Source organism: Triticum urartu, chromosome 5 (genome assembly GCF_003073215.2).
Source record: "Triticum urartu cultivar G1812 chromosome 5, Tu2.1, whole genome shotgun sequence".
NCBI lineage: Eukaryota > Viridiplantae > Streptophyta > Magnoliopsida > Poales > Poaceae > Triticum > Triticum urartu.
In genome coordinates, this window is record NC_053026.1 from 415,769,120 (window position 1) to 415,794,068 (window position 24,949).

General features: G+C 43.2%; 4 protein-coding genes across 7 annotated transcripts; 3 read left to right on the forward strand and 1 right to left on the reverse strand.

Moving 5' to 3' along the window:
• The first annotated feature begins 322 nt into the window (after positions 1-322).
• Positions 323-1,758, forward strand: LOC125509414 (fibroin heavy chain-like). The gene has a single exon (XM_048674385.1). The coding sequence runs from the start codon at positions 446-448 to the stop codon at positions 1,508-1,510; it is 1,065 nt and encodes a 354-aa protein (XP_048530342.1). The 5' UTR covers positions 323-445; the 3' UTR covers positions 1,511-1,758.
• A 247-nt stretch (positions 1,759-2,005) lies between these two features.
• LOC125509415 (NAC domain-containing protein 82-like) lies at positions 2,006-4,656 on the forward strand. 4 transcript variants are annotated; one of them, XM_048674390.1, is made up of 5 exons: positions 2,006-3,248; positions 3,390-3,674; positions 3,911-3,947; positions 4,035-4,132; positions 4,221-4,656. In XM_048674390.1, exons 1-5 carry the CDS (start codon positions 3,093-3,095, stop codon positions 4,227-4,229), a joined length of 585 nt encoding a protein of 194 aa, XP_048530347.1. In that variant the 5' UTR covers positions 2,006-3,092; the 3' UTR covers positions 4,230-4,656. The 4 variants fall into 4 exon arrangements, with proteins under 4 accessions (XP_048530347.1, XP_048530345.1, XP_048530346.1 ...); XM_048674388.1 differs by having other exon boundaries at positions 3,911-4,132; XM_048674389.1 differs by having other exon boundaries at positions 4,035-4,656.
• A 2,609-nt stretch (positions 4,657-7,265) lies between these two features.
• Positions 7,266-13,813, forward strand: LOC125509416 (protein GAMETE EXPRESSED 2). Its single transcript, XM_048674391.1, has 14 exons — positions 7,266-9,185; positions 9,274-9,600; positions 9,700-9,906; positions 9,993-10,133; positions 10,548-10,874; positions 10,965-11,089; positions 11,339-11,556; positions 11,647-11,874; positions 11,957-12,192; positions 12,356-12,594; positions 12,739-12,898; positions 12,989-13,152; positions 13,324-13,415; positions 13,554-13,813. Exons 1-14 carry the CDS (start codon positions 8,174-8,176, stop codon positions 13,657-13,659), a joined length of 3,582 nt encoding a protein of 1,193 aa, XP_048530348.1. The 5' UTR covers positions 7,266-8,173; the 3' UTR covers positions 13,660-13,813.
• A 202-nt stretch (positions 13,814-14,015) lies between these two features.
• On the reverse strand, positions 14,016-20,175 carry LOC125509417 (5'-nucleotidase domain-containing protein DDB_G0275467). The gene is made up of 13 exons (XM_048674392.1): positions 19,968-20,175; positions 19,706-19,858; positions 19,462-19,598; positions 19,206-19,355; positions 18,854-18,955; positions 18,211-18,375; positions 17,875-17,985; positions 17,377-17,474; positions 16,916-17,039; positions 16,435-16,524; positions 16,290-16,334; positions 14,589-14,909; positions 14,016-14,418 (listed from the first exon to the last, which is right to left on the reverse strand). Exons 1-13 carry the CDS (start codon positions 20,050-20,052, stop codon positions 14,389-14,391), a joined length of 1,611 nt encoding a protein of 536 aa, XP_048530349.1. The 5' UTR covers positions 20,053-20,175; the 3' UTR covers positions 14,016-14,388.
• Between the last annotated feature and the right edge of the window lie 4,774 nt (positions 20,176-24,949).

The window sequence follows — 24,949 nt, forward strand, 5'->3', positions numbered from 1 at the left end:
CCCCCATTGATCAACAAAAAAGCTGCTCCATTATACCAAATCTCCGCAGGTCACGTCAACTTCACGTACGCAGTGCAGCAACCATATTCCCTCTCACACAATGCATGCAGCGGCGCACTTGAAACGTGTCACCCCGACGCGCTACGAGGCCTCACGTCTCCACTCCCTTTGCACCGCCGGCCACACACTGCGCGCCACTACCCGAGCGAATTCGGCCGCGCAGTAAGCCACAGCCACAAGTTCTTCCCACCAAGGAAGAAGACGCAGGCCAAACCACATTTGCGAAAGCCCACTTCTGGACCCTATAAATAGCACGGCATTGTTCCCAGTGTTTGCATACCAAGGACAAGGAGAAGCACAGCCTTGTAGGCAAGAAAGCAAGCCAGTAGCAGAACATATTTGAATCACATAGAAGCAAGACCTAGTTCTTAGAGGTTCCGCGACAATGCGACAAATGACGACCATTTCGGTTGGCATTGTTGTGCTTGCCGCACTTGTTTTGGCATCCGAGGGTCGCATTGCCCGGAAGGACTTAGGCCTAGACCTTGGTGGTGTAGGCTTCAAGACCGGTACAGGTGTTAATATAGGGGGTAACATTGGCATAGGTGGTGCTATTGGTGGTGCCATTGGTGGTGCCGGCTCTGCATCAGGGTCTGGTTCTGCGTCTGGATCAGGGCCGGGATCAGCCTCTGGTTCGGGGTCTGGCTCGGGATCTGGTTCGGGCGCTGCATCATCAGCGGGTTCGGGTGCAGTTTCTGGTGGGGGGTCTTATGCTGGGTCTGGTGCTGGCTCAGGTTCAGGTGGAGCCTCTGCCTCTGGTGCTGGTTCAGGCTCTGGTGGAGCTTCTGGCTCTGGCGCTGGTTCAGGTGCAGGCTCAGGCTCTGGTGCTGGTTCAGGTGCAGGCTCAGGCTCAGGTGGAGCCTCTGGCTCTGGTGCTGGTTCAGGCTCGGGTGGAGCCTATGGTGGAGCTTCTGGCTCTGGTGCCGGTTCAGGCTCGGGTGGAGGCTCTGGCTCAGGTGCTGGTTCGGGGTCCGGTTATGGTCAGGGGCAGGGAAAAGGCGAAGGCGAGGGCCAAGGATCTGGATATGGACAGGGTTCCGGCTCGGGCCATGGACAAGGTTCAGGCTCTGGTTCGGGTTATGGTGAGGGACATGGTGAAGGTTATGGTCAAGGACGTGGTGCGGGATCAGGATATGGTGAGGGCCATGGTGAAGGTTATGGTCAAGGAAGTGGTGCCGGGCAAGGATCTGGATATGGTGAGGGTCATGGCGAAGGTTATGGTCAAGGTAGTGGTGCCGGGCAAGGATCCGGATACGGTGAGGGCCATGGCGAAGGTTATGGTCAAGGAAGTGGTGTCGGGCAAGGATCTGGATATGGCGAAGGTCATGGCCAAGGCTCTGGTTCAGGCTCAGGCTATGGTGAAGGCTCTGGTAGTGGTTATGGAAATGGGGCTGGTTCGGGCTACGGTGAAGGTCATGGATATGGGTATGGATCTGGACATGGCAAATGATTAAGACGTGGACTACTGCAGTATTAATAATGTATGGTTGTCTCAAGCTTCATATTTACACTTGGACATCATCTATGTGTGTGTGGCTTCGATTCTAAGGAGCTGAGTCTAACTAAATTGGTGGAGGGTCAAATGTATAATCCTGCCATCTAGGTGCAAGCCTTTGACCCGAACTTTAGAGTGTATGTTCCACCCGTTGTATTAATAGTACATGTAGGTTCTCCTATATATACTTTAATATGTACTTATTTATTTTGTGCAATCTTATACTCCCTTTGTCCCATAATATAAGATCGTTTTGCAAGCTGATTTAGCTTGCAAAACAATCTATATTATGGGACGGAGGGAGTACTCAGCTAGGCTAGATTAATTAATCATCCCCCAACTAAATCTCAACACGAAAAGGATGATTGATGTATGCTGCCACTAACAACGTCCAGTATATACTTCAAAAGAGAAATAATAACTGGTTCTACCAATTACCATAGATAGCAGAAAAAACACTAAATAAATTAGCCGGAGATATGTACATGCACATACTGGATGAATAACCATGTTCTTTCGCCTGATCGATTGATTGTACACTACACATGGTTGGGATCTTATCTACCTTGTTAAGAAAAGCCACCGACCACCCTTGCCGTTTCTTCTAGGAAACTTACCGTAGTTTTTTCGTTTGTGGGAAAGATTACTTTTGTTTTGTTACTAATATCATCTGTGCCTATGAAGTATCATAAATTCAAGTGATTCTATTCCTCCTCAAAGCCATGGTGTAGGTTAGATACACCTTGTTAATGTGCTAGTATTTCATTGCGAGTTGTGTACACTGTAAAATCCACTTTCTTTATAGGCAATCTTTTCTTTGCTTCCTGGACTTTAGTTAGTTGGATGGGAAGATACCTCATTGATCTGGATAAAACATGGAACATATGTATTCTGTATTTTCATTTGTTGCATATGTTTTTCCTTTCTGTCATGATTTCTAATCTCATGCAGGTTTTTGATCTGAATAACTCATGTCTTTTGAAGTCAGCGAGGCATCATCCCCTTATTTCCTCTCATGCTACTTCTGGTTCATATATTGCATAAAATTCCGAGTTTTGTGTGAATACTTCCTATCATGTGGATCAGTGGTAGTTGGTTTGATTGGCAAGACTCTCTCATTTGAGTTCAGAAATATTTGTCGCTCGAGTCCTTGGTGTACTGCTTTCCTTGAGTCTTGCCAAGCTTGGTTTCCCATCAGTTGTGTCTCCTCCAGCTTTCGGTTGGATCAATTTTTCGATCCTCCCTTCAGAACAGTTGTTATAACATGAGCTGTCCTACTCTGCTCACACTGCAATCTTCTGATGCTCTCTTCTCTGGTTCTTGCTTGTTCTCTTTTGAGCTCCTCTCTCCTTAAGTTTGGTTGATCTGTAGCCTTGATTCTGTCTTTTGAGGACAGAAGCATTCAACTTTCTGGCAAACTTAATATTTCCCTGATTTACTGGTATTGTTAGTTGCATTATCTGGTGAAGCAATTCTGGTTGTGTTTCACCTCTTGTGTTCTTCTGTTGATACTGAGCAAAAGAAACCCACTCCGGTGATGTCTCAAACTTGCCTGCCGCCTGGCTTTCGTTTCCATCCAACTGATGTTGAGTTTGTTTCTTACTACTTGAAAAGGAAGATTATGGGGAAGAAACTTTTTGTCGAAGCTATCTCAGAGGTTGAGCTGTACAAATTTGCTCCTTGGGACCTCCTGGTAATTTCATCTATTGTTTTATTTTTTTATTTAATGATTGCACCCAAATGAGTTGCAAATTAATCTAGAATTCTTGTAGTGCTCTCTCTTTGGTTGAATTTGGTTCCTGCCTTTGTCGCGACCTTCTATGTTTCTGTGCAGATAAATCATAAATCATGTCTCCAGAGCAAAGATCTTGAGTGGTTCTTCTTTTGCCCCCATGACAAAAAAAATCCTAAAGGGTCTTGGACGAACCGTACCACACCGAATGGTTATTGGAAAACAAGTGGAAAAGACGGAACTATTGACCTGAACTCTCGCATTGTTGGGTTGAAGAAAACATTGATTTTTCATGAAGGCAAGGCACCCAAAGGCAATAGGACTGATTGGGTAATGTATGAATACAAAATGGAAGATGAAACCTTGGTGTCTACTGGTTTCTCAAAGGTACTGCTAACTCTTATCTGATGTTTTTGTTTGCTTCACTTTTTTGAAGTTTGTTCACTACAGTATATGAAAGATTCTACCATACTGGAATCTGTTTTGAGGCATGTTCTTTTGCTTGTGGCTGAAATTGTATGTGATAAGTTGCCTTTATATTTAGTTAGAAAGTTGTGATCCTAGTATTTCTTTCAAATTCTCTGCCAGTTTATTCAAATATATTTGTCGTTTGTTTGTTTCAGGATGCTTATGTACTCAGTGGGCTTGGCCCAAGGATTGGTGAGCAATATAGGGCTCCTTTTGATGGAAATGAATGGGAGAATTTAGATGTTGGAACTTATATCTTGTCTTTTGCACCATCGTCAGGTGTAGAGGATTCACAGGTCGAAAGTTCTGCTTGGGTTACTGCCATAGTTATTCGGGAACCATCCGCTCCTCAGCAGTCTGTTCAATTTTCTGAACATGTTAATATCTGTTCTGATGAGGTTGCTGGCTTAACTTGATTACTCTCTTGGCTAATTGTGCTGACGGGAAGTTGTGTTTTTGCTCCAGTGGACATAACGAATCCCGGGCAACCGTGGAAGCGAGGATTGACATGCACAAGGGGGTCGATGCGATGCTGCAAGACTTGGTTTCTGTGACGGTTGCGCAAAACATGTTCTTGTTCTCATAGCCTCCTGTTAGTAGCAGCCAACACTCAGGGCAATCATCTCCGTTAAATTGGTTGCTGAAGATAAGGACGTCGTCGGCGAGTACAAGCATGGATGGATGAATTCATCGGCATAGTTAATTAGGTTCCTTATTTCTTTTCCAGCAGAGAAGATATATAGATTGAGCTATGTTGTGGAACCATCCATTTTCTTTTGTTTTATGTCGTGGAAGGAACAAACATATGGTGTAAAATATATGAATTCCCAAGAGCTTGATTCTATGTTGATTTGGAAATGCATGGATGAATAAACCAGGACATGTTATTCTTGTGAACAAATTTGACACCAGAATGATGAAATAAGAGAAAAGAGGACGCCCTTGTCATGAACCATCATCAGAGAAGATATTAGTACTCCCTCCGTTTGAAAAGGCTTGTCCATCAAATGACAAGCTAGTGCTAGATAGTTTTTTCGGACGGAGGGAGTAGTGACTACATCAATGAATTGCAAAGAAACAAATTGACACCGGAATGACAAGTCAAGAAAAATCCATTTTGAGTGAGTGGATGTGGATCCACTAGAAGCTGAGAATGCCATCAAAGAAACACTAAAAGCTGAGAATCAAAGAAAAGAAAAGTTAAAAGGTTCGTAAGGGTTGCTCCCTCCGTTTCTAAGAGTAATTCTAGATGGAGGGAGTATTGGTTTGCCATACATATTCCTATAAAGAAGAGTATACCTTAAAATAAGGCAGCATTAATTACAAGCAGTTATAATAGCTTGAATCGATTGGAAGCCCTTTTCCCTCGCGTCCTGCAAGTAGTAGCCCTTTTTCGCGTGCTAATCTAGGATATAGAAGCAGTTACTAGTGTTCGTGAGAACACAATGAGGCATCAATCTAATCTAGGGTATGGATCACGCCAGCTCATCGATCCATGGCACGGTAGCCATGGACCACGCCGCCCTCCTTCTTTCCACCACACACCGCAACAGTATCTCTCCATATCTATACCCCTATATAGTGTATGAATAAGTTCAAATGCTAGCCGTTGATTTTATAGGTATCCAACGGTTGAGAATTGGCAAATCCCAGCGTCCCTAACCGTTGGATCAACTTTTATGTTGATCTGGATCTAGCCGCATGGCAGTTCCGGTACTATCTCCCACGGTCTCGGGTGTTCGAGAACCATCATGGATTGATGGAGCAGAGCTTGCGTCGACCTGACGGCCACTATTGGATCTGACTATAAGCCATGGCCGGCGCCGGCTCCGCACGCACCGGGAGGAACGCCGGTGTAAGTGTAACGCCTAGCTGCTCGCCCTCTTCCTCGCATCAGATGGCTGCCTAGCTCGCACTACTCCGTGCGCAGTCGCCGACGTTTTCCCTCGCTGCTTTTGCTGGTCTCCCGCTGGCCGCCGCGTACTGGCTGCCATAAAATCCTACGCATTCGTAAGTCTCCGAGGCAGAGTATTGTAGGAACATAGTTGGTGGTATTATCGTTGTTCACCCCGGTTTCTGTTGCTGCTCGCGCAGGTGCTACAGAGACATCACACCGGGATCATCTGATGACAGATTATGGAGGGTTAATTACCTGTAGCAGTACTAGAAACCCAGAACTACCATGAGATGAGAAACATCGGGATGACTCCTAGCAAAAGAAAGAAGATCCTATACGAAAATCCATCTCTGCACCTGCGCTAACGAAAAAATTCAAAACAAATACTAGAAACATTCCAAAAAAAATTTGTGTCGTAGACAATTTGTTGCGTGAGACCCGTTCCAATTTTCAAGTCATTTGGATATATGAGCAGCTCTTAGCAAAAAAAAATTGAGGGTCTGTAAAAATGTTTACTGTTCATGTACTGTTTTGATCCAATTTGTCTTTTTTTCTTAAAAATGCTCAGATGTCCAAATGACTTGAAATTTGGAGCGGGTCTCACACACCAAATTTTCTACCACACAAAAAAATTAGAATTTTTTGAATTTGTTTTGAATTTTTTTATGATTTTTTTCTAACCGGATGCAGATGAGCCTGGGCACCGAAACACCCTACTCGATCCTATAGTCAAATAGGTTGTGAATGGTCAAATAGTGTAAAAATGGCGCCTTCTTAATAATCACCGAGTAGCCCCTTCAGTTCAAGGCCGAATTTTGTCACTAATTTCGGCCCATAGACCAATATAGCGCATTAAAAAAATTAAATACATGCACGGGTGATCAACATAAGTAATTTAAACTGAAAAAGTAATGTCAAACAGCTTATTCCATCGTCAAATGAAATAAAGAAAGAAATTAGGGGTGCCCCATTTGCACCATATAACATTAACTTGACTCAATAATAACCCAACAAATAAATAAAATTAACTCAATCACGTGCAAAAAAAATACAAAAGAATCTGGATTAGAAACTTGAGTCATTTCTTTAATATTTCAAATGACAACAATTGTTTCTATTTTAAACATAAATTATACTTTCCCCCAAAAAAACACAAGTTGCACTCACCTAATTAGTTATCGGTTAACCTTACGCTATTATCCGGCTTTATTGTGGACTAACGTGCAAAGCACGTGTAATTTACTAGTATAAGAAAGTAGTGGTCCTTCCGCGTGCGACTTGGTGGTCATGGCGTCCCCGTCGCAGCTCCGGCGACAGCTTGCCGACAAAACAAGTACATAGTAGGTAGGTCCTGCCTCCTTCCTTCCTCGTCGGTAGTAGGTGGGCATACATGTCCATGCCCTCGCCGTTGCCTGTGCTCGCCGGCAGGGAGAGACAACGGCCGCTCGTGGATCTGTCTGGTGAGTGCGTGCGTAGCTGGATTTTGATGCGTCCGTATCTACTATGATAACAACAGATATTTTGAAGGCTGAACAGGGAAGAAAGGAGAAATATATAGTGCCTGCTTTGCGTCAGAAGAGAAAGAAATTTGTTGTTGTTCATGACATCAATCAGACAGTTCATCACGTGAGCAAGTTCCATCATGGCAACAAGGTGGCATGTACTTTTGTTGGAGAAATTCCCGTTCAAGTTGCACCAACAGATGAAGTTGAGCCGAAGTTCAGGACTCCATGCAAAAGCCTGATGAACAATTTGAGTCCTTTGAGTCGTACCTGATCAACACAAGGAAAGTAGTACTATTTTGGAATCTTGTGATCAACGTTGCCGGATTTTGTATTAGCTTAATACTGATTAGTTAGCTAAGATAGGAGAGAGTTTTTTTTTCCATGGTCACTAGTATACGATACGTGCATGTATCAGTACGTGTCTAACTAGATTTTGTGTCCAATTAGTTTTCAAGTCGTAATAGGAGTCCAGGTTGGTGCAGCCTTGCGCCTGCGTGCACTACATATAAGGCGATCCGGCTGTGTATCGAGGGAGAGGTTTTTTTTACATTGAGTTAAATCAGAAGAAACGCCAGATTACGGCGGCGGCGGCCATGACTGTATGTGAGACAAGTTGAGGAATCGATCTGGTTCTGTGTTTCCTTGGCGAGAAGGTTGGTAGCTTGTGCTACTAAATTTTTCGGCCGATCGTCTACGATCGTCCACGCGCTTCCGATCAGGGTGCTCGTGTTGTTTAATTAGGTTTGCATATAGTAAACCTAGTTTCTACATTGTTCATTGCTGTTTTGCTGGTTGATTATTTGTGCAGTTAGATAAGGAAAGATTATAATTGAGATCAGTGTACCGTGAAAGATTGGGGAAAATTATTCGCGTCATCGAGTTTCTGTCGACGTTTGCATCAGATTTGATTTCATCGGCCGGCGGCGCCGTGGAGAATCGGGGCCAAGGATCAACCTCTTCATGCCCTCCTCCTGTACAGCCGGGTATGCTGCACTAACGCCAAGGCCAGTTGGAGTATGTTTCTTTGTACACAGACACACCAAGGCCAGTTGGAATGCAGGGACTCTTACGGTTACGGTGGTACTGCCCGCCCCTTCGCACGCAACACCAGCCGGCGGTTGCCGCCTTGCACTTGCAGTTGCACTCCCCGCCGCATTCTTCTTTCCCTCCCTCCACGACCATCTCCAGCAACCGAACGAAACGCATCCCTCCACGTCCAAAGCGGAAGCAAATCCATGGCGAACCGCGCCGCGCTCTCGCCGCGCCCGATCCTAGCCATCTCCCTCCTCCTGTGCCTGGCGCCGCTGCGCCCCACGGCCGCGCAGGAGCAATGGCCGCAATACCCCATCACGCCGCGGCCGGCGTTCATGTTCCGATGGGTGGACGACAACGGGTCGTTCCGGGCCGGCGACACCGCGACCGTCATGATCACCTCTTTCTACATCCCCGACGCCAACGTCTCCGAGGTGCGGCGCAAGGCGGCCTTCAAGGTCACCCTGCACGGCCACGGCGACAAGGCCGGCAACACCAGCTACCTCACCGACGTCGCCGTGCACCTCGAGGGCGACCTGCCGTCCTGGAACATCACCCTCGTGCCCTTGCGGGCCGGGGACTTCGTCGCGCTCTTCGAGGAGGAGCGGTTCTTCCTCGGCGTGGACACGCTCAACTTCGCCGTCGCCGCCCGGGACGTGAGCCCGTCCGCCTCCCTGGCCTCCTGGACGCACCTCGGCGGCGGCCGCGTCGCCGCCGGGTCCAGGGCGTTCGTGTCCGTCTTCCCCAGGGACGCCCTCGGCAACGGCCTCCCGCGGGGAGCCGACATGCCCTTCGGCAACTGGTACTTCGCCGTGTCCTGGTCCTACGTCAACGGGACGCCCGTCCAGTTCTCGGGCCTCGAGTACAACGGCTGGACGGAGGACGCGTGCATGAGCATCGAGTTCGTGCCGACTCTCGCCGGGGACTTCCTGGTGCACGTTCATGCCGACAACACCAAACTGCGCGGCTCGCCATTGCCGCTCACAGTGAAGCCAGGTCGGTCCTCCTAACCTGGCTCGCCATTGCCGCTCACAACGCCTGCAGGCACTTCAAAATCAGATGCAATGTGGTCAACTTGTTGCAGGACTAATGGACATTGCGAAAAGCACGGCCGAGTGGAAGCATGGAACAAACGCTGTGCAGATATTCTCCAAGCTGGAGATCTTCATAAACCAGAGGGATTCGTTTGGAAACCTCGTCCCGGGGATCCACCCATTCGATGCTGCGGTGGTGGAGAGCGCCTCAGGGCTGTCGGTCCCGGTAGGGGGTCTCCGGATCGAAGCCGTCGCCGAGGGAATTCAGCGGCTCTCCTTCGACGTCGTGGAGCCCGGGGAGTTTGTGCTCACAATCTTTGAAACTCACCTCAAGCAAAGGCTTTCTGATACGGCGTACGTGTACCATGTCTTTGTAGGTACTATGTTTGCTTCTTTGTTTTTCTTCTTCTGAGAAGACTTATCTATCTTGTATAGTTTCATATAACTAATGCTGATATATAAGTGAAAATTGTTAGGGTATTGCGACGGATCAAAAAGCATTGTTAATGGTTCTGGTTTGGTGCAATCTGTTGCTGGCTCACCATCATCATTCATGGTTTACCTGGTGGATCAGTATGGAAGCCCTTCTCCGATTGATACCAAAATGCTGCGAGTGCAGATTCTGAGCAGAAATGGCACGTCTGGTGTAAACCCAGTTATAACACCTGTAAGAGAACCAAATGGTAAATGCTAGTATAAAACCATCTTTCCTAATTCCAGTTCAAAATTATTAATTATTATTATACATTAACGCTGAATCCATGTACAGAGACGATATCCACGGATGGACAAACAAGTAATTTCAATGTCTCGTATACTCCTGAAATTGCCGGCGAGTATGAAATTTGGGTGTTGTGCGGGAACATAGCGCTGAATGATGGAAAACCCTATAACATGACAGTCTCACCAGGTTGTATATTTCTCCTATATGTGTGTCATCATTTTTTTAAGATAATGGAAGAATAACACCAGGCTCTGGATTTGGAGATGCCCACATCCATCCTATGTATCATCCTAGTAGCTCACTTCTACATTCACCCCATATACGATGATAATGCAGTAACTGTTCTTTACAACTTTTCGTTTCGTGCAAGTCTGTTTCCTTTTTCGCCCCTGGCTATGCAAATAATTTTGCATCAGAACAACGTTTCCTTTATGAAAAAACACAACGTAGTAGCTTCACCTACGTTATTTCAGTCAGAAAGTATCTTTACAATTTCAGCAGCATTACCTGAAGCAACTCACATTGGACGAACTCGAGGGTTGTTTCTGTCTTCCTAATGCTGATTGACCTCTGACTTTCAACAACATTTCCTTTTTGCAGGTGCAGTTGACACATCTTTATCAACCGCTCCAATGTTTGATCCAAAAGCCAAAAGATCAGTCAGAAACAATGTAACCGTTCGACTTGTCGACTCATTCATGAACCCAGTGGTATCTCTGGAGCCCAAACTGAGGCTTCAGCTAACATCTGCAAATGTAACGGCCCCGATGAACGCGTCAAGTTTCACCGCGGGGGAATTTGTCAACAACAGAGATGGATCATATACTGCTCATTATGTGGCTAGGTATCTTGGTTTATATGGCATGTGCATTCTGTTTGACAGCAGGCAGCTGGCTCCTTGTCCATTCCAGGTCCTTGTTCTTCCCGGTAAAGTTTCCATTGCGCGGATGATATATTCATTAATAAAAACATAAAAATGTTTAAGAGCGTCGACTAACTGAAAATGCCTCCCTGCAGACGAATACTTCTCTGAAGTTCGGGAAGATCACATTTCAGTTTGGGAGGATGAATCTGTTTCCTTTGATATCTTGTCAAATGACTACATTGCAGTAGGACTAGCTGACGTAGTTAATTTATCTTCAGTAAGTTTATTAAACTACTTTTTGTAATTTAATTACTTGTTCCTTCGTACAAAAAACCTAAACAGTTCTACTTGGAATTTAAACAAGAAAACTTGTTACAAACACAAGTACAGTGACACTCCTTAGATTTGAAATGTCATTGTTCAATCTTACTACAACAAGAGTGACATTTTCAGTTGTTTCATAGTGCCATTACTTTCTTGTTTGATAACTCTAATCGCATAGTAAATTTGCTCCGTCTTACTGAAGCCACTCCATGGAGCAGTCCTACAGTACAACCCGGGCTATCGCTACACACCTTTTGAACGGTTTTTTGGGAATGACTCCTTTTCATACACAGTATCTGATAAGCATGGCAACGTTGTCAGTGGCACAGTGTTCATATCTGTTCTGTGCAGACCACCTCAGTTCATCTCTTTGCCCAAACAACTGCATGTTACAGAAGATATAATTGGCCCAAAGTTTGGGTAAGCTTCATTGCTTCAACTAGATGCTCTCTATTTTTTGTACTTTTTCTTAGCTTTCTGAACTGATCACGCGTTTCCATGTTTTGGCAGCGGGTTTCCAGGGATTGAAATGACATATTCAGACACATCAGAGAACATATCGGTTACAGTGAGAGCGCAGCACGGCAATGTTCTTCTTGCTCCAGTGCCAATGAAACTTCAACATCTATTAGATGATACGCTTTCAATCAGCAGGGTAGGCAGGTCTAGCCAAGCCTTGAAAATACAAGGGGTGGTGGAGGAAATAAATGGAGCGCTAAAATATCTTCAGTATATCGGGTACTAGCCAAGAATCTGAATCTTGCTAGTATTGTAGCAGGCCTGGCGTTACAAGAATCTCAAATCCTGACATCATTTGCAGAAACCAAGACTTCTACGGAGATGATGTTATAATGCTATATGCGAGGAACAGGAATGGTAGGCATCGTGATGAGTTACACGTCACCGTGGAGCCGGTCAATGATCCTCCGGTTATACTGGCTCCGAAATCAATTTTCTTGGGTGGAAAAGAATCAAGAGATGGATATCAAATCTTTGACAAGCAGAGAGATCCATTTGAGTTCTCAATCGTCGAACCGGATCTTCGTTGGTACCCAGGTGCATTGTCTTACTCTTTTGGTATGAAACCATGGTTTTAAAAATGGATTTTATCCTGCTTAATTATTTTGAGATAGATGTAAAATGTTATTTCCTAGCCTGACAGATTTACATTGTTCTTAGGAGACAATTAAAGTAACTAAGAAATAACCTCATGTGGCAGGGAACAGGTCTCACCTTCTGCTAGTGCTCTCCTTGGAAGTCTTTGAAGGAACCTTGATGATGACATTGCCAGCCAGTCTCGTCGGCAGGGCGGAGCTCAAGACTGGTGGCAGTAACCAGTGGCAGTCGCTTCAGACCTATGTGGCCATTGCACATCACTTGATCTTGAGAGGAACTGGCATCAGGCTCCGCTTGGATGTCGCTGACTGCAACAGCGCAATGCACCGGCTGTTTTACCAAGTAAACACCCCGTCTTCACGGACTCTTTTGGCGATTCGTTCTTCATCCCATGATTTAATTCTCTTGGTTAACTAAGTGACTGATTGTCCGAGAGCTATAAATGGAGGTATTGAAACTAGAAAAATATGAGATTTTCTCTTGCAGGGTGGTCCAAGCCATGCCACAAGCTTATCCATCACCGTAAACGACCTGGGGAACTATGGGTGCTACCCAGATTGTTCAGAGATGATGTCAAGGCCATTGCAAGCAGAGAAGACTGTCCAGCTGAGCAAAAGGAAAGCAATGAACTCAACAAGAGCCATCTGTGAGTTTCTTTGTGCTTGGTTTGGTGCTGTGGCTTGTGTGGCACACCATTCCTATCCTTGTATTTTTATACTGTGATGAATACTTTCAGTGACCGGATCGGCAATCGCAATCGAGATCCTGGCAATGCTGTGCCTTGGCGGGGTTCTCCTGTATTTCCTTGTGAAATGCATGTGTGCCCTGAGGATTGAACGAACAAGAGGCCGCCCCGGCAATGAAGTTCGCACATCAGAACGAACCATGTCCCATCAACTTGTGAGTACATTTCTCTAATCCTCTTCGAAACATTCACCGCGCAAGTAGCATCTGCTCAATCATCACTCTGAGCTTCATCGTCTAAAAAGTCTCTGAGAAGATTTCTGTCGTTGTTGTCTAAAAAGTCTCTGAGAAGATTTCTGTCGTTGTTCTTCTGCAACGTGAAAAAAGATGAGTTCGTCACCCTCGGATGATGCTGGATATAGCTCTGCACCTGCAGCGGTGCTCTCCATGGGTGGAAACAGATCGGGTTTTAGGCAGCGGTAAGCAATGTTGATTTGCACTGTATTCAGGAGTTTGCAATGCGCATTTTTGGAACGGATAAGAGTCTTAAGACTCCAGCTGTAGCAGTTCGGAATGGATGAAAAAAAGGATCTAATTGATACACTTTGTGCCTTCAGGTCTTGTAGGTCATGGAAGCAGCAAGAACTGGAAATGCAGCAGTTATCTGGGATCAGAAACGATGGAAACCAAGATGATCAGCCTGTCGTAGACAAGGACAAGTAGAACCCTTGCATGGAATCCAAATTTTCTTCTGTGAACTCCAAACATAATAAGTCCTGAATCTTGTTCGTTCAATCCTCAGTGCTCACTGCAGAAAAAAAATGTTTGGTTTGGCAGGGGGCTGTTTATAGGGTAGGCTCATGAAACTGGCAATAACCTGCACACGCATATAAATCATGAAAGGTAGGTTTAGTACAAATTGCCATCACCAGATGTTTTCTATTGTTGTCTGTCGTGACAGTTCATTCTTACCAGTTCAAAATAATCTGGTAAGCACAGCATTGATTGCAAGAGTAGATTGCTCAACATTGAGATAGTGTCAGTTACTTGCTGTTGGCAAAGATCACTGGATGGCAGTATAGGTGAATATTTTACATATCTTGAAAAACAACAGCAGATTTAATAAAATGAATATGCCAACATTTTTATTGACAACCATTACAGATGGTTGTTACGTTGCCTGGATGTATTTAGAAGACACACATAGTTGAAACAATATTGTACAGCGATATTGTACAAAAGAATCGCCTACTCACTTGGAGACTGATTCTTACGTCAGTCAAGAATAGGCACATCTTGATTTGCTCCCTGGCCTATTCAGTTGGATCCAATCTGTGTTGGTTTCTTCATAACCTAGCCGAATGCAGTGACAGTATGGAGTCCCATGGCCACAAACAAAAACCACTGTGTAGTGCACTACCATGGCTCTCCACAAGAAATGGATACAGTGAACTATGAGGTGCTGAACAAACTCGCTGGCACCTAGAACAGGAAATGTTCAAGAAATCATTCTAAGATCAGCAGCATCTCAATTCACCAGTATATCAAAATAAATGAAATGTAACTGCCCTAAAAATCAAGCCAGTTCTCTAAACATATATCAAAATAAACTGAACAGGTGAACACCACATAAGTGGGCGAATTTGAGCTACCTTTGCATTATGTGGCATGATCTTTATGTCGTGAGGTGGATGAAGCCATGATTCAGGGGCATATGACAAGAAGTTCTCAAGCTTGCTGGTGTAGATATCTGCATATTGATGAATGTGATAGGCAAATGATGATTCCTTTCCTGTGTCTGTGAGGAATGTTGCACCAAAAGAACTATTAAACAGATCTCGCATGCCAGATCGACATTGACGCCTTTCTGCATTCAACTCATCAAGCAATGTTCTGTAAACTTGGCCTTTCTCGGTGCTAACCACAGTTGCATGAACCTTCCCAAGTAGATCATGTATTATACCTAATTTTGCCTGCAGTGTAGGATAAATTTCAGGCAATTTGATAAAGCACCAATATGAAGTGGATGGAATAACATGGACTACGAAATTGTATAATTAATACTAGAATAAATTAGCATACTAATGAATAAAAATAGTACTGCCATCTTTCTGATGGACCAATTTGTGGGGCGACACTGCAACTGGTTGTCTCTGTGCCATGTTTAGAGGATATGTACCAGTAGGAGTGCAGGATAGACCTTTAGGATTTACCTCCACACTCCCCAAGTGCCATATGAAACTTCAGGCAGCTGTTATAACTTCCACAAATACCTACTGCCTAAGAAAGCCTCCTAAACATTTACCATAATGAAAACCTCCTAAACATAATTCCACAAGTTGATACAGTCAACCCTATTAGTTTTACTGATAGATATTCATTAGTTGTCTTCTTAGTTCTGATGACAGGTTCAAAATATTTGGTGTAAATTTGGAAGGGAACAACTGTTATTTGCAACTGCAAATGATAATAACAGCAGTGCTAAGTTCAAAGAATTGATGATGAATTAGAGGACATCACATACTAGAATGTAGGATCCGTTCCATACTAGGATCTAACTGCTAATCTATGTGAAATAGACACTTGCATATACCTACTATTTTGCAGACCAGATAACAAAATTATTGAGATATGATATTTAGCATCTTATCTAGATACTATGTGTAAAGAGATGATAATTAGGGTCTGTATTACTTCAGATTTTTTTTATCCAAATGGCTTAAAGTTTTCCTTTATTTAATCAAGCCAGGAATTGTACTGACTATTGGCCCTTCAAAATACATTTTTCTTGAGGAGTTGGCAGCTGCGCCATATATTAAGCAGGAGAAAAAAAATGAAACCAGTTCAGTACAGAGCTTGACAAAGATTACAACAGGTCATGGGTGAACAAGTACCGCATGCCTGGAGAATGGTAAAAGAGCAATCTACTATACAGCTGTGATGTATCTTAGTTCTTTGGGGCAATTACCGCATTGGAAAGGGCCAGATGGTGTAGGAAAGGCTGAAGAGGAGAGATCTTAGGAGAAAGATGACACTATGGACTCGCTGACTAGGTAGGGATCTTCATGCCTAATGCCAACGACTACAATAGCCCTTTCATAGCTAGAGGCTCTCCTAATTATAGACAGGTCAGTCTATTAATTTAATAACAATCCTAAAATATGAACTAGTGAGATAAGATACCAGCTAATACGAAGAGTTGACGAACAAGTTGCTGCTGCCGCTAGCTCGAGCAGCTGAGGCTGCTTTCCATGGTGCACGGCCCCTAATGGGCTAGACTAACATGCGCATGACAGTAGCAATGCTGTTGAAAGAGAAACTTTACATATTGTACAGGCATATTATATACAGACCTGTTGGAACCGGTAGCTGTCACCATTCTGGATTCCTATTTCATCCTGAAGTCAAGCCGTAAAATCTTAATATGTTAGATTGCTGGAAAAAAGATAGTGCTGCTTATATGTCACGGACTACTGGCATATGCAATCTTGCACCTACCTCAAGTTCACGAATTACGGCAGCTGTTCGCCAACCAGCTTTGGAAGGCCCTCTCAAGTCGCTGAAAAGATGATCACCAAAGTATATCACCTAACACATGTTCAAAAAAAGACCTGTGATGATATACTTGTGTCATATGTGGAGAACGTCCACAAGTCAGTATTGAGTAAACATGTGTTAGTGTGAAAGGGATCAGGTTATCGATGGTGGCCTCTGCAATAACTTTACAATATGATAAGGTTATGGCATTACCTAATTAGATTAAGCATGAAACATAGTAAAAAGACTAAAAATGTAACAGATGAATCTAAATCATGTGACAGCTTCCACTATGCAGTACGCAAATCACCATTTAAATGTGCAAATGTATGAAAAATATTGTGTTGATTTAACATGAAAAAAATGTCACTCTAGACAGAAGTTTAAGCTGGGTGAACATATATAGAGGAAACTGATACTTCTTCAGATTCGAAACACCAACCTCTGGGCCTCTCCACTTTGTAATCTGCAGAAAGGATTTTAAACATCCATGGTAATAGACTTCATTTGGCAGAAACTTGTCAACTGCAGTAAATGCTAAGGTGTCCTTTTCAGTGTCATACACCCTATAGATAGCCAGGAAACTTAATTAGGAATCCAGAATGGGAGTGGAATGATTGTGCAGAACATGTAACAACTTGCATCAATATGCAGCCTACTAAGACCTACTCACTCTGTTCCTAAATATAAGTCTTTTTTAGAGATTCTACTATGAGATTCTACTATGGACTACATACAGAGTAAAATGAGTGAATCTACACTCTAAAATATGTCTATATACATCCGTATGTAGATCACGTTGAAATCTCTAAAAAGACTTATATTTAGAAACGGAGGGAGAAGTTCTTTGCTAAGGATAAAATGAATATTTTTCTTCAGTAGTGTAGAAATGTTCCACATAACCTGAATGGGTGGTCTGAATTATAGAAACTTGGCTTATTTGCCTGCGCAATCACAACGTCAAAAAGCTCCCTCCAGGAATTCCCATCAAAATGCTGGTCCTGCTCAACCAACCAATGGACAGGTAAAGTTGACAATATGCGAATGGAGAAGAATGGCCAGAGAAACAGATCACATATGATACCCTTCATATTTGGAACAACCGTCTCATGAGGAAAATTACGAGAATGGCAGAACAAAATACACTACAACTACGATGTAGTAGTAAAACAAGCTATTAAAGAAATATGGAAACAAATGAAGAATTTGCATGCAGAAAATTGGCTTGACAGTTTCACAATCACAACTATGCTTCAATGGGTCAAGGCAGCATAAAACTCTCTTCTACTGAACAGAAATATTGGATATCAAATTGTCAACTTCAACTAGAATTATCTTTCATTTTAATGGTAAACTATGCATGGAGAAAGCACAAAAAACATATTTAAATATAGAAAGGACCTCTAGTAAATAACTCATCCCTCCATCAACAAAGTAGAAAGGTGAGTTGGTAAGAAGAAACAGCTTTTTCCCCTTCTCTCGTAGGGTCTTTAAGAAACGAAACACCTGGCTCTGCAAGTCACAAGACGAAATGAGGCAATGGTTTTAAAGTTGCATTGACTAAAAAAAACATGACCACATAAAAGAATGTCATAAGACGAGAAACAGTATCAGGTTAAAGTGTTAGTGAACAAGATTTTAGCTACAAAGAGGGGGGTGGGGGGGGGGGGGGGGGGGGGGGGGGGGGGGGGGGGGGAGCAGTATTCAAACGCCATAATCAGATGCAGTACCGCTTACATTTTTTAACAGAAATTTCTGAGGCTCTGAAAGAACTTTTCTGTGAACTAAACCACTTCTGTGGACATGCTGAATCGCTTGGTTTACATCCTCATATACATAAGGAGCATCAAACTCCAGCTTGGCATCTACGAAGTGCTGAACAATATCTGCAATGAGGCATGCCTGTAGAAATGAGAGTGTTTTTATTGTCAGAAACAGTTATTAAGCTGTGCATAGTACATGAAGCTATAACTGAGTGCAGGATAACTCTCAGTGTTTTACAAACGACCTAGGGCAGATTACTGTGGAATATATCTTTGCAAGGGAGGTGAGCACTCACAATGACATGCACAATTATCTTCCCAACGAGAATTATCAGACACATCTAAAATGTGTATGAATATCCTACAGATAAAATATCCATCATCTATGCATCAAGCATTAACTACATGGGAGATATTGTGTGTGCACTACTTAGTCGAGATATGTGTACTGACCAGTGATAGTGCTTTGCTAGTTCAAAAGTATATCGTGTGTGTGTGCTACTTAACTCAGGCTATGTGTAACGACTACTGATAGTGCTTTACTACTTCAAGAAAATGATATAAAAAGAAGTGAACAAAATGAATATGAGAGAGGGCTTGGATCAATTCAAAATTACCTCGCTAAAACAGAAGACATCCATCAGCCCAACAAGCTGACGAGCTTGATCTCTTCCGATATGTCTTGTGCCGTAGAGTTCTTTTATCTCAGTTGAACTTAGCTGGTCAACAAACACCCACGTAAGATTTTCCAACACCAGGACGAATATATATCACCAACAGACAATGTTCATTTGTCTGCATTTAACTTCAGAATCAGCAAAATGAATAGTGGTGGAGAATCATATTCTTAACATTCTAGCAGCACAATTAAAGTTCCACTAGACCCAATGTCCAAGCTTGAATGGATACATTAGTGAGAACCTACATTTTACATGTGAATGCTCATAGAAAGTTTAGTGAACTCCTCACCTTCCGTCGTCCAAAGAAGCATCCATCGGGCTCAATAGAACCAAAGAAATCAAGCTTCAGAAGGCACCCTTTTAGTTTGTCATAGTAAAGGCCCCTGACAGGAAAGCTGCTGTCGTAGTCATACTGCAAGCAACTCTCTGGATACTTCAGCTGCACAGAGAATGACCACCATTCAGGCACTCACAGCACACATACCCACAGGTCACCAATCAAGCTATGCAATAAAAAGACTATCCAGAACCGGGAACAGCCAAACCTCATTGACCAAGTGCTTCTTGGCGAGATCATAGATCAAGCACTGAAGGTGGTCGGAGTAGTGCGACAGCGTGTAATCATAGTCGAAGCCATAGACTTGCAGGTCGTCCAGTTTGACGTTCTTGTTCACATAAATGCCTGGAGCCCCGCGAACCCAACCAGCAAATTCAGTATCCATTTTAAAACATTACAATAAAGCAACAAGACAGGGGCACACGGTGGTTGGGAGGAGCGAACGGCCAGACCTTGCGGGTCCATCTTGGGCATGTCCTTGATGGCGGCGGGGATGCTGAGGTAGTTGCGCTTGGCGTCCTCGAACTCGCGGCGGATGCGCTCGATCTCGTCCTCGCCGGCGCCCGACCCCAGCGTCGAGGAGAGCGTGCTCAGACCTCGGAGACCTGGAACAAGAAGAGAACACCCAGTCACCGGGTTGTAAAAGCCCCATCCCGCGGAGCGGCATTACGTCGAACGGGCTGAAGGCAGGAGCGCGGTGACGGGCAGGCTGACCTCGCCGGCACCGCGGCACCGTCCCGGAAAGCGCCGAGAAGAGGCGGCATGAGGCGAGGAGGCGGAGACGCACGGCCGGCGCCATCTCGGTCGGTCGGCCGGTCGACGGCGAGGGGAGAGGAGTGGTGGAGACAGCGAGCCAACAAGGCGGGCGGGAGGAGGCTGGTTTTCCTGCGGGCGGTGAAAAGTGACGCGGTGCGGTGCCGCCGCTGACATGCGGGACCGGGTGCACGGGGGAGCGAGTTGGCTCGTGTCGGCCACGTGGGCACGGGGCTTTTCTCGGTGCTGTGCAAAGCCCGAACCGCCCCACACTTTCCGACGCCAAGGCCCGTGACCGTGAAAGCTAAAAGAACGGAAAGTAGCCACTACTCTCGGGTGTACTACACCCGAGTTTGGAAAAAAAAAGTGAAAAATCTGAACTTTTTGAACATTGATGATTTTGTTTTTGCTTTTAGTGAGAGCTCCTTGCATGTTATTTTTGGCTGAAAACTTGCAAGAAGCTCGAACATTTGATAAGGTTTGATGTTTCAAATTTTCAGATTTTTTTTGTGATTTTGTGATCAGATTTTTTTTACCAAACTCGAGAGTACTGGCTACTTTCCTTCACTCTCGCTGTAATGTAACGTAGCCACTGCTCTTGGGTGTACTACAACCGAGTTTGAAAAAAAATTGATCAAACAAAATCTGAAAAGTTAATACATCAAATGTTCGAGCTCCTTGTAATTTTTCACCCAAAAATAACATATGTGGAGCTCTCGCTAGAAAAACAAAAACGATGCTCAAAGTGCATGTGGAGCTCTCGCTAAAAAAACAAAAACAATGCTCAAAGTGCACACTTTGAGCATTGTTTTTTTAGTGAAAGCTCCTCAAATGTTGGCTGAAATTTGGCAATATGCTCGAACATTTGATATAGTTTGATGTCTCAAATTTTCAGATTTTTTGGATTTTGTTTTATCACGTTTTTTCATATATATTTTTCCAAATGAGGGTGTAGTATACCCTAGAGTAGAACATCCACTCTCCTAAAAGAAGTCCAAAAGAGAGTGTCCGTCCTCCTGCCAACACGCTTCTAACCCAACTGTGCGCTTGAACAATTTCTCATATCGTGCATGAATGTAACTACAGGGTAACGCGCACGCCGTTCTTCGGTCATGGAATTAATTTTAGTTTTCTCCCAAGAGTTATTATCGTAATTCACACTCCAAGCATACGGCGCGGATGTCCTGGGATTGCCCATGTAGGTGTATCCTTTCGATTTGGAGAAGGTTTCGTCTTGTTTTTTATGTTTTATTTTATGTTCATATTTATATTTGTTTTCATTTCATATTTTAATATTCATGAATATTTTTAAAACTATGAATATTTTCGAAATTTAAGAAAATTATTAAAATTCTTGAACCTTTTTCAAATTCAGAAATATTTTCTTCAAAATTCTGAACATTTTAAAAAATTCCATGAATATTTTTCCATATTCATAAACATTTTCTAAATTTACAAGCATTTTTAAAAATCAATGCACATTATTCAAATTCATGACTATTTTAAAAAAATCACTAAAAATTATAAGTCATGGACTTTTTCTAGAATTCATTAATATATTTTCCATGTTCATGAAGAATTTCTAGGTTTATGAACATTTTTAAATTCATTAATACTTCATAAGAAAATTGAACACTTTCAAAATTCCCAAAAAAATCCTTGATTTTTTTAAGTGTTCTAATAGAAATATTATTTCCGAAACTGTCATTTGCAGAACCCACGACCTAAACAAACTCTTATAGATAGGGCCTACTTAGAATAAAGAAATTAAGATCTCCCTGGCCTCTATTCCTAAGAAGTTTAGTAATTGTAAGGAGTTTATAATGGCTAAAAATTCTAGAACATAGGTTTTCTTTAGAAAAACATAACATTGTTGCCGTCGTTCTCAAATACATACATATGCTCAATCTTATAAATGCATGCACACTCTACACCAATGAGCACCTCGATGGACTATGGTTGTGCATCGCTTTTGGAGACGTTGCCTCCAACTAGAAGAATATTCCACCTTTACGAGACACCAAATGGTTAAATATGTGGTTTGGCATTTGATGGGCTAGGAGTGTCACTGCCCTCCTACCTATCCAGCCACAAGTTAGTCTGAGTCTAAAACATACTTGAGGGAGCTACTTTAAAGCATTATGTAAATATAGGAATTTCCTTGAACTCCAAATAGTAGCTAATCCACAATCACCCACGGTAGTTTCCTATGGGTCGGCCTATGTAGGTTTATTTCTCTCTAGGGCCTTTCCGACGCCGGTTTTTCTTTATTTCTTCGCTTACTTTTTCCGTTTGTTTGGGCTTTCATTTTTTCGTTTACTTTTCCAAATGATGAACTTTTAAAAAAAATCATTTTTAAAGGTTACGTTTTTATATTGCATGGACATTTTTAAAACCTAACAAAAAATTAAATTGCTGAAAACTTTAAATTAAGAAAATTGATAAATTCATGAACATTTTAAAAAAATCTTGAACTTTCTGTTAATTCAGTAATGATTTTTATGAGCGCAATTTTTTACAAAAAATCATGAATATGTTTTAAATCCGTGATCTTTTTAAAAGTAAATGAACTTTCTTTAAATTTATTAACTTACCTAAAATCATTTAACTTTTGGAAATTCCTAAATTCTTTTCAGAAAATTTCTTAAAATCTGTGAACTTTTCTAAATTTTGCGAGCACTTTTAAAAAAAATTATAGGAGTTTTCATCTATAAAAAACCTGTTTTTTTGTAAACCAATACATGCTGGCAAGCGCGTCATCAGCAGCCAGCTAGTGACTTAGGGGGCTGTGGCCCGCCTAGGGTGTGCTCGAGCACTAACGACGCTTCAGACGCGTGAAGCACCGAATAGGTGCTCCCGTAAACATATGGTCTTATTTATGTTATGTATGCACTACTTTTTGAGATGATCTTACGAAGTTTTATTCAACCGTCGTCACGTTTACAGGGACGAAAGGAAGATCCTCAGGCTGACCTAACCAAACATGGCGGCCAGGGCCTAAAGTCAACTCATGCTTTGCTAAACCGTGAGCTTCAAACTTTGAACTCCTAAATTCATGGACTATATTGCAAGAAGTAAGAACTACTAAATGTTGCTAGATCTCCAGGATAATAGGACCGTAGGTAGCCGCACCTCCCTTCTTGATATCATCCACCACAGCCTTACAATCTGATGTGATGTGGATGTGCTGCAAATTTAGATCCTCGGCTAGAGCGAGGGCCTCTCTGGCGGCTAAGGCTTCTAGAGTAGTTGAGTCATCAATTTTGGTGAAGAAAATTGTTGAGGCACTCAAAAATACAACCAAATGATCTCTGGAGATAGCACCCACTGCTCCAAACATACCACCTCGTCCGACTGTTGCGTCCACGTTGAACTTGGAGAAACTCGACAGTGGTGCTGACCAATGTGATGGTCGGGCCGCTGTTACATTCAAAATAACGCTGTTGGGTGTAATCACTTGCAGCTCTCACAAGTACGATGTAATAAAACCATGGATTGCAAAAGGACTCTGAAATATACCTTCATGTACTATTTTTCTGCGAGCACCCTAGATAGCCCGAAGAGTCACTACTAGTATGACAAGATCTTCTGTTTGCATAACATCATGTATGGTAAACAACATCTCTTCTCACTATCCTCTTGTACTAAACTTAGCTGATTGATGACTGGTTCCAAAGAAAGAGGCTACATGATGCGCGATAGGGGGCAGCTAAGGAGGGCGTGCCTCCAAGTATCGTGCGCCCCACAGAAGTTGCATGTTGTTTTAGTTGCCATATTTCTACGCTGCAAAACCTCTCCAGAGGGGATAGAATGTCGTGCCAAACGCTAGATAAAAACTCGAAGTTTTGACGGGACTTTAATCTTCCATATAGAACTCCACTCATTGGCTTCTTCCTTAGTATGGGACGAACCCTTCTAACCAGTTCTCTCTGCGTATGTACTATAGGAGGTCTTTCTATGAGCTAGGGGCAGGTCCCACTCTACACCCTAACTTAGCTTTACCACTTCAGCTCAACACCACCTTTAAGAGCGGATCAAACTCGGTCTGTTCCTCTTGACCCACAAAAGCCAACCCACTTCTCTGTGGGGGAGACTAGTATAGGATCAGCCCTTTAGGTGAGATCGCAGGATCAACCCAAACATTTCATATTTAGACAATCCAAAAAAAACTGAAAAAAAATGTAGAACATACATGCGGGGCATGTCTATAACTACAAAAATATTCAGCTCAAAACTCGATCTACAGTTAGAGATTCAAAAAAGACAAGTTCGACTATAAATAGTGTCAGCTTTGGGGTGAATAGTATTTGATACTATTCACATCTGATTTTGTCTTTTTTTTGTCCAATAAGTATAGTTCGAATTAGGAGCTGGAACACCAACTTGTGTATGTCCTCAAACCGCATCTCTTTGCCACCACCACCATGGTCCTCGACATGGATGAGTTCGTGACCGATCACCATTGCACCACCAAATACGTTGACAATGTGCCTGACCGCCATGCTCTGCCCAAGCCGGCAACGAGTAGACAAGTTTGCTCATGGTCGTCGTGATCATTGTTGCGTCGACCCTTAGAAGGGGTCGAAGGGGTGGCCGCCCCGAGCCCCCAAAATCCAGGGGGCACCCATGTACGCAGACAGGCCATGATGCAAGATTGCTAAGGACTAGCATCGCAACCCACTATGCTAGCACATGCACACAACTTTTTTTTGAGCAAAACATGCACACACCCACGTAGTGTAAAATCCTACGTGACCCACATTGCACCGAAATATCGACATTTTCCACAAGGAACAAGTGACGAAAGGCGAGATGGGCCGGCCCATTTAACCTATTACACGTTTCTACCAATTCCTGTTTTAGGAACTTTCTCAAAGCTTCTAGCTCGGTTTAGACTGCTTTTAGGAACTTTCTACAAGGTTCTAGTTCGGCGTTTGTTTGCA

Bases quoted from the DNA above. Each gene is read 5' to 3' on its own strand.
- LOC125509414 (XM_048674385.1), top strand. From the start codon at position 446: ATGCGACAAATGACGACCATTTCGGTTGGCATTGTTGTGCTTGCCGCA.
- LOC125509415 (XM_048674386.1), top strand. From the start codon at position 3,093: ATGTCTCAAACTTGCCTGCCGCCTGGCTTTCGTTTCCATCCAACTGAT. The intron at 3,249-3,389 runs GTAATTTCATCT...GTTTCTGTGCAG, and splicing joins TTGCTCCTTGGGACCTCCTG to ATAAATCATAAATCATGTCT. The intron at 3,675-3,910 runs GTACTGCTAACT...TGTTTGTTTCAG, and splicing joins TGTCTACTGGTTTCTCAAAG to GATGCTTATGTACTCAGTGG.
- LOC125509416 (XM_048674391.1), top strand. From the start codon at position 8,174: ATGTTTCTTTGTACACAGACACACCAAGGCCAGTTGGAATGCAGGGAC. The intron at 9,186-9,273 runs GTCGGTCCTCCT...AACTTGTTGCAG, and splicing joins GCCGCTCACAGTGAAGCCAG to GACTAATGGACATTGCGAAA. The intron at 9,907-9,992 runs GTAAATGCTAGT...ATCCATGTACAG, and splicing joins ACCTGTAAGAGAACCAAATG to AGACGATATCCACGGATGGA.
- LOC125509417 (XM_048674392.1), bottom strand. From the start codon at position 20,052: ATGGCGCCGGCCGTGCGTCTCCGCCTCCTCGCCTCATGCCGCCTCTTC. The intron at 17,475-17,874 runs GTCCTTTCTATA...TTGGTTGAGCAG, and splicing joins GGATGAGTTATTTACTAGAG to GACCAGCATTTTGATGGGAA. The intron at 17,040-17,376 runs GTTATGTGGAAC...GGCTATCTATAG, and splicing joins AATTCAGACCACCCATTCAG to GGTGTATGACACTGAAAAGG.